Source organism: Austrofundulus limnaeus, unplaced genomic scaffold, assembly GCF_001266775.1.
Source record: "Austrofundulus limnaeus strain Quisiro unplaced genomic scaffold, Austrofundulus_limnaeus-1.0 Scaffold1908, whole genome shotgun sequence".
Classification (NCBI taxonomy): Eukaryota; Metazoa; Chordata; class Actinopteri; order Cyprinodontiformes; family Rivulidae; genus Austrofundulus; species Austrofundulus limnaeus.
The window spans coordinates 10,381-19,042 of NW_013954310.1; the positions used below are offsets into that span (position 1 = coordinate 10,381).

General features: G+C 39.2%; 2 protein-coding genes across 2 annotated transcripts in view; both read left to right on the forward strand.

Annotated features, from left to right (window-relative positions):
* LOC106536635 (enhancer of mRNA-decapping protein 3) overlaps positions 1–6,531 on the forward strand; it is a gene marked incomplete at its 5' end in the record, with an annotated part of 16,784 nt that extends 10,253 nt beyond the window's left edge. Inside the window, 3 exon segments of the mRNA XM_014033944.1 lie at positions 2,047–2,200; positions 5,017–5,234; positions 5,580–6,531. Of these exon segments, the coding sequence (XP_013889398.1) occupies positions 2,047–2,200; positions 5,017–5,234; positions 5,580–5,914 (707 nt within the window).
* Positions 6,532–7,743: 1,212 nt separating this feature from the next.
* LOC106536637 (tyrosine-protein kinase CSK) overlaps positions 7,744–8,662 on the forward strand; it is a gene marked incomplete at its 3' end in the record, with an annotated part of 12,681 nt that continues 11,762 nt past the window's right edge. Inside the window, 1 exon segment of the mRNA XM_014033945.1 lies at positions 7,744–7,962.

Below are 8,662 nucleotides of genomic sequence, written 5' to 3' on the forward strand. Positions count from 1 at the left end.
GCTGATTGTTTGTGTGTGCATTTTTTTAAACATACTGATACTTTATGTTCTTTATTTACAAAAATATGAAAGATGTATGAGAAATGCTTTCACTTTTTCTGCCTACCTGAAAGCTTCAGTTTTTACAACTTGTTTATATAAGATGCATAAAGTCACCTCTATGAACTGCTTCACATGAGCAACATCACATATTGTGGATGTTTTTATTAAGTAAAGATGTTTATTGTATGTAATATTTGTAAAAGATAAAAATAAAGGAAGTCTTGAGGAAGTACAAAAGGTGGAGGCAACTAAAAGGAAAWAGTGATTTTTCTACCAAGTTATTGTATGTTTATTTACTGCTCAGTAAAAAACAAATGAGGGTTTTTCATTAAAATACCAGTCGCCACATGGCATATTTAACTTCAGCTTTTTGTGTAAAACCTAGAATAATTGAACATGTTAACAAATGTTAAAATATATTGGCAGGAGCTTGCCCTGCATCGTAACAATATTAACTGGATGATTTAGTAAATTTATTTTATTTTGTTTCAAACTTTATGTTGTTCTTTACCACAACTTAATTTAAATGAAGGACTTGTAGAAAGAAAAGTTCAGTCATGTGTTCGAATATCTTAAAGCATAAAGTAGCATCATAGGTCACATTTAAAAAAAAATGTTAGAAACATACATTTTTTGTCAAGCTTTATTTGTACAAGTACCTCTGTTCAATAATCTAAAATATTATTGTAGATTTCAAGTGATGGAGAAAGAGTGTTTTATATGTTAGTGTTTAGTTGGATAAAATCATATATATTCTGAACAAGAATTCAGTTCAACTATAACTTTGTATTCTGGCCAAAGCAGTTCTTGGAGAGAAATCTAAACAAAACAAAACAGGTCAGAACTKTATGAAACTGATCAGTTCGTCTCTGGTTTCTGTCTTATTTTACATTAGTCCCTTTGCAGCTGCCTTTTAACTCTTATGGTAAAMAGTTACTTTGTCATATTTTGGGAAAGCTGAGAAAATAAAAACCTTTGTTTATATCTTTAACTTCACAAAGAAAAACAAATCAAATTGAAGTAACTTAGAGACAAGAACTTCTAAAAGATACTACCTATAAATAGCAGTTTGTGTTTAYTGTCGTCCTTGTTTTTGATTAAAAAACACGATTACGATACTGTGTAGAATTTTATTTTTGTTTTGTTTTTTTCACCCAGGCACCCACAGGCCTCCTTTTAGTCTCTCACTCCGAGCGGTGGAGACACAGGTGCAGGTGTTCCGATGTGTATGATGTTTGTTCTGTTTCTGTCACGCTAACCCGCTGTGTGTTTTGACTGAAACAGCAGCCAGTGTGGGGGGTCCAGCTCAGGGCAGCCCTGTCCCACAGCAGAAAAAAAAAGCAACCATGTGATGGTGCATGTGAACTCGACGCCCACGGGGACTAGGCGTCTCACCCCGAGTGCTTCATGTTTGCCATGTTTTGTAAAGATTGCCTATCTCTCTTTTGTTGTCTCAGACAGCAGTGACAAACGGGAGAGGAAATAGAGAATCTTCCCGAATGGAAACAAGATCAGGTCAGGAGGAGGAAAGGCTTTTCTCCAAAGAATAGCTTTGACTCTCATTAGGACCATTGTAGGCTGCTGGCAATGATCAGCGGTTGAATTGAAGCAAACCTGACTGTGTGCCATGTTTCTTGTCTAATTTAGGCCACTTTATCTGGGATTTTTTGTTATTACGTTCTGCTTTTAGCATAGCACGACGGCTCAGTGGTTAGCACCGACGCCTCACAGCAAGAAGGTCCTGGGTTCAATCCCCAGTTCAGAGCTGGGGTCTTTCTGTGCAGAGTTTGCATGTTCTCCTCATGCTTGCATGGGTTTTTTCCGGGTACTCGTTTCCCCCCCCCACCCCCAAAAACATGTACAATAGGTTGCCTTCAGGCTCAGGCCTCCCTTGAAAAAGAAATTTGAGGTCTCAACGGGACTTGCCTGGTTAATTAACGGTAAATAAAATAAAAGCATAGCACAACCTCAACTTACATGTGCCATATTTATTTTGCTGTGCAGATGCAGGCCTGGTTGTTCCCAGCATTCCCTATAAGCTTCATAAGCGCCTGTTGGAGACTGCCGAGCGCTGGGGYCTGACTCTGGAGCGCAGGCTAGAGATGATTGGAGTTTGTTCCAGTCAGATGGCTCTCTCACTGCTTGGTGGACCAAACAGGTAAGGGAAACTGATCGTAGCTTCACTGCAGCGTGGAAGCCTGAGTGAGTATGGTTATTCATTTGTAAAATAAGAAGAAGAATGTGCAACAGTGTGCCAGACTTCTTTGTCTGAGTAGATATAGGGACATTCCAGGACAAGCCAGCCATGAGCTCCCAACTTGTTTTCTTTTATGGCAGTGTAAAAACATCTGCCAGCTTTCACAATCAAATTCTTAAAGCTCATGCTTTTATGGGTTGGATGTTTAATTTTGACTTTATAGGTGTTGATTGTTTGCACAGCATTTTAACATCCTTATTAACTGAAGCTGGGCTGTTTGGTTCTGCTTACCTGTTGTTTTTATTGGTGAGGAAGTCTTATTTAGGATCACAGAACAGCGGTGCAGTAGCTCATATRACAAACAGGTTTATTGTCTTTGATCCTTTTCATCAATTTAGCACTGTGTAGTGCCTGAGAGTTTCAGGTTTACAGTGGAACTAGTCTGAGCACAGATCAAGTTTAGTTTTGCTTTGTAAGAGGAAGATCAAAGAAACTAAAGTGGTGCGCCAGTGTTTCTCTGATTGCCTCAAATCACCTTTGACATAGTCTATATTAAATATAAAAAAAGACATAACCATTCTGAAAATCTTGCAGATATAGACTGTATTAGTTATTTATAATTAATGCACCAACATTTTAACCAAAAATGTATTTTCTAAGGAGCTTCACTTTTTATAGAAATAAGAAAATAGAATAAAAAATAGTATATTACTGGCTGAAAAGATAGCGCTTTTTTCTTATTGAAAAATAAATAAACACATTTTAATGACAAAAAACATACTGTATCTTTTCACTGTTTGATAAAACCATATAATTTGGGATTTGACCTCTTTGCTGTTTAAAGTAACATTTTGTAAGTTTTATTTTTTTCAGCTTTGTCTTTGGTTTAAGCCTAATTTTTATTAAATATCAGTAGGAAACAATAATGATGAACTTTACATATTACAGGTTGTATTGTTTTAATTTTAAACCAACAAGTTGCCAACAGAAAATGTTGTAAAAAACACGTATGTATTTTTTTTCACACTGTGTGTTGTGAAATCAGAATAAACTTTTCCTGTTTTAGGTCAGTTAGGATTACCAACATTTTTTCTTTTTTGCTGAATGCCAAAATAATGAGAGAGAAATGTTTTAATGCAATTTTTATGACTTTCTTCAAAGTCAAAAGTTTGAATACACTAATTACTATGCCTTTAACCAATTTGGGACATTTGATGTCATGTCTTTGGAAGCTTCTGATAGGTTTATTGATTACATCTGAGGTAATTAGAGACACACCTGTGGATGTAATTTAAGGCACACCTGAAACACACTGCTTCTTTGTGTAACATCATGGGAAAGTTGAAAGAAATCAGCCAACATATCAGGAAGAGAAAGTTGGACCTGCACAAGTCAGGTTCATCCTTGGCTGCAATTTCCAGATGCCTGAAGATGCCTCGTTAATCTGTACAAAGAATTATACGACATCAAACAAGATGTCCAGCCATCATACCGCTCAGGAGAGAGGCAGGTTCTGTGTCCCTGAAAGGCCACTCTGCCAGGAAGAGAAGAAACATAAAAAAGACAGATTAATGTTTGCAAATGCACACAGGGACAAAGACCTTCACTTTTGGAGACATTTCCTGTGGTATGATGAAACTAAATTTGAACCGTTCGGCCATAATGGCCATCGTTACGTTTGGAGGAAAAAGAAGGAAGCTTGCAGGCCTGAGATCACCATCCTGACTGTGAAACACAGGGGTGGCAGCATTATAATGTGGGGTTGTTTTGCTGCWGGAGGGACTGGTGYACTCCACAAAACTGATGGCATCATGAGAAAAGAACATTATGTGGAAATACTGAAGCAACATCTCAAGACATCAGCCAGGAAGTTAAAGYTTGGGCGCAAATGGGTCTTCTAGTGAACAACGACCCAAAACATTCTGCCAAACTCGTTACAAAGTGGCTGAAGGATAACAACGTCAGTGTTTTGGAGTGGGCATCACAAAGCTCGGATCTCAAACCTATCAAATATTTATGGGCAAAGCTGAAAAGTGTGAGCAAGGCGGCCTACAAACATGGCTCGGTTGCACCAATTCTGTCAAGATTAATGGGCCAAAACTCCTGCCAACTATTGTGCGAAGCTCGTGGAAGGATGTCCAAAAAGTTTCACCCAAGTCATACAGTTTAAGGGCAATGGTACCAAATACTAATGAAGTGTACTGAAACTTTTGACTTTGAAGAAAAAATAAAAATTGCCATAAAAAGTTATCTCTTCTTTATTCTATTCTGGCATTTAGCTAATAAAAAAAATTGAAAAGCCTAATTGATCTTAAATGGGAAAAGTTTATTCTGATTTCACGTCAGTGTGAAAAATATGCATGTGTCTTTTTATATAGTGTATGTAAACTTCTGGTTTCAACTGGCTAGTTGCAAATATCAGTAAAACTTCACTTGCTGACAACCTCATCCAAAACATATTGTTAATGTTTATTTGTTTGTTRTGAAAAAGTTTTCTTAGAAAGTTTTGATGGGGTGAAAGGGCTATATTTTTTATTTTAGATAGATGCTGTAGAATGAATTTGTTACAGATCAGATAGATTTCTGAAAAACTCAGAAGTGGAAAACAAAACAGATGTCAGAAATGCCTAAAACGCATTGGGAACTACTGTGCGTCGCAGACATGATTGAAGTGCTCCTAAAATGCTTTAGATGTTATTTTTGATAACATAAGCAGTTCAAAGCAGTAGTTGATTGTTGAGTTTTATGCGTCTTCATCATGTTTCCAACGTTCGCAGGCTCACTCCAAAAAACGCTCACCAGAGGCCCGCAGTCGTGGTCCTGTGTGGGCCCCACACTCAAGGAGCCCATGGCATCAGCTGCGGTAGACACCTGGCCAATCATGAAGTGGACGTTGTTTTGTTCCTGCCCAGCTTTGTCAAGATGGAGGATTCAGTCACCAGTGAAGTTCGCCTCTACAGCAGGACGAGTGGTCTGCTGGTGGCCAGTGTCAGAGGTACAACTCCTCAATGTTTTCCTTTCAGTTTCTATGGTGGGAAGTTTCCTACTGAATGATGGGAGTATCTGTTAGTGTTCATTCATTTGTCCCAGTAAGTCAGGCTATCACAGGCAAATGTTGCCCTCTAGTGGACTTGCATTGTTGCACTTGGAAGATCAGACTGACAAATACAGTATTTTGGAGCACTTCACAATTTCATCTCTGAAATATAGTTAGCAAATGAAACTTAACACGAGAAGAAAACGGGCTTCAGTGAAACAAGCTACTATGTTTGCTTATAACCATGACTTCCTAAAGTAACAATCGTGTTTTTTGTTTTCTCCTCCTCTGCACGTGTCCCAGAACTACCAGCAAGTCCCGTCGATCTGGTCATCAACTGCCTCGACGGCCATGAGAACCCACTGTTGAAGGAGCAGTCCTGGTACCAGTCAGCTGCTGACTGGGCCAACAGGAATCGAGCTCCAGTCCTGAGCATCGACCCACCAGTCAGCGAGCAGCCTCCGACAGTGGAAGCAAAGTGGACCCTGTCTGTGGGTCTTCCACTACCGTTAGCAGAGAACGAGAGCAGACTCTACCTCTGTGACGTCGGCATCCCCAAGCTGGTCTACTTAGAAGTTGGCATTAGCTATCACTCACCGTTTGGATGCAAGTTTGTCATCCCTCTTCACCCAGCATAGGAATTTCCAGTATTATTTGCTTATTTATTTATTAGTGAGTCAAATGTATTGCACGTGTTAGGGCAGCTATGGGACAGAAACATGTCTTTTGTAGCAATTTTTATAAAAGGTTTTGACACATTTGTGATCGTCTACCAGATAAATGAACTATGTGAGCATGTTTGCATGCAACATGTCTTATTTTTGTAAGGAAACTTTCTGGTTCTTTCCCATCTTTTGATAACCCCTCTATGCTGATGTGATTATATTTATAACATGCTGTGGTCAGTGAAAGCAACACACAGTTCCTGTTTCCATTCGATTTCAGCTGGACAAAGTTTAAAGGTGTCTGCTGATGCACATTCAGTAATTTTCTAAAGTTCGTGTTGATGTTTCTGTCGGGTTTTTTTTTTGAGCCATTTCAATCCTCACAAAAAGGTGCTTTTTGTCAAGTACTGTAATGTTGTAGCACCTGTACTACTGCTGCAAATGTTCTATGGAATCAATGTGTTTGTGTTTATTTTTATACACCTCAGGAACAAACCTTGTAAAAAGCTACATGTGTGTTTGGACATTATTTGAACTGTTTGAAGCACAAAAATTAAGTATAAAATGAGAAATCAGACATTCCTACAGGATTTWTTTGTCTGTTTCTGAAGTTTCTCAGTTCATGCAAAACTTTAAATACACATTCCAGGGATTTAAACATCTTAAGTCAGATTTATTTTTGAAGGATTAACGCCTATTTGAATGTAGAAAATCCTCCGGATTACACTTTTTTGACACTTCTACCGCTGTGACAAACTCTTGATCTCGTTTTAAGGCTTTGTGCTAATTTAGTAAAATCAAACAAAAACAGATAATCATGTTTAAAGTAAAAATGGAAGTTTGGCAAGATGGAAGGGTTTCATTTATTGACTGACTTATTAGCTATTTATTGAAGTCTTATTTGGATTTTATAAAGAGGCTATAAGCAGTTTGAACTTGTTCAATTGATATAAATCTGAACAATTTTTGCACCTTGGTTTCTTTAGAAATTTGCAACAAAAACTATATTTACGAGGCAGAATCCAACCAAATTACCCTGAAAGTAGATCTGAAGTTGCTTTAGAGACTTCACCATGGTTGTGTATAAAACAGCTGATTACTAGATACCACATAGTGGTAACATAATGACCCCTGCACATACAAATGCACCAGAACTCAGAAGTCTTTATTCCTAATAAATGTCATGCTACTAGGTGCATCCCAAAATTGTAGTGGCTTGGGGGGGGGGGYTTTTKRKTTWTGWGGGGGGGCATTGGTTGACCTGATGGACAGCCCTTCATCAGAGCAAAATTTTTAAAAATTCGCTCAAATTTTGAAAAAAAAAAAAAAAATTGGATGGAAACACTGTTACCTAATACAGACGAGTGAGCATCCCAGGATTAAAATGACTGAGTCAAAAATATTCAGTTTCTATATTTGAAAGTAAACTGACAATAAGATGTTATAAACGAGAAATATTCACTGCAACATCAATGACAGACAGTTTTACCTTTTTCTAAAGAGTTTCTGACTGTTAAGAGGGAGGCCGGGTGCGCAGTGAAAAGAGGCTGTGTTGCGCCTTCAAAATAAAAGCATGCGAGTTAAAGATTTCAAAGTCAAGTATTTTTCTCCTCCGTGGTGTGGGACAAATGCACCCGTCTCCGGTTCCTACGCCTATGCACAAAGCAGAAAACTGTTTCTAATGTGAAACATAAGGTGGTGTAACAAGTCTTCACCTGTTGGCCACGTGGTTGTGCTCGCGGACCGTTCAGCCCCGTTGGCTTTGCTTCTCCTCTGCGCATGCGCCTCCCGCGGAGACCATTTCCTCCTAGCAGCGGGCCTTGTTGAAGGCACACACACATAAACACACACACATATGCTGTCAGAGAGCAGACAACCATCAAATCAGATCCACGTTTTGGATTGCCTGATTTTACTGCCACAAACACCGGATGAGCCCAACCGCAGGAGCTGTCCTAATGGACCTTCACCGCTGATCAGCAGCAGCATCATCTGCTCGACAGCGCGGTGGGATCTTTTGGGTGAGTTGACTGTTTTTGTCTGTGTTGCCTGCAGCAACAACGCGGGGCCCAAAGACTATATGGGTTTTATACTATACGGTTTGGACTTTGGTTTACATTCCCCGACAGAGTTAAAGGAGACTTAGAGCCCGGTATGGCTGTGCGAAGCTGATGATGAACCTGGCTGTGCGTTAGCTTTAGCTGCTAGTTAACAGTGTAACGTCACAAGATCCATTATCGGACAGTAGGAAGTGGCATGCTTTGTCTCTTCATGTCTTGCCCTCTCTGTAACGCAGCAGTTCGGGTTAACAACAGAATAAAATGTGGATACACCAGAACAAATAAACTATTAAAATGATGTCTGCTTTGTTCGCCTGTTTTACGCTTAGTGTGGTACGGGCACTTTCGTGTTTGTGTCCCAATTCACCGAGTCACCCCCTTTTTTTTTCTCCTGTGCTTCCATAGTCGGACAAATTAGTATTGTGCCTTTATGGTCTTGGTGTTTTTTTCCTTTTTTTGTCTTCTCTCAGTTAACACGTTGTGGTTTCGAGCTGTAAAGACTGGATGGTTGTTTTTTGGACTGGGTGTGAATGAAGAACGGTTTTGGACGATTTCAAGTGTAAAGGGGGAGGAACCCAATGTAGAGGTTCAGCTAGTGAGATTCAAACAACACAACGTGTGTGTGTGTGTGTGTGTGTGTGTGTGTGTGTGTGTGTGTGTG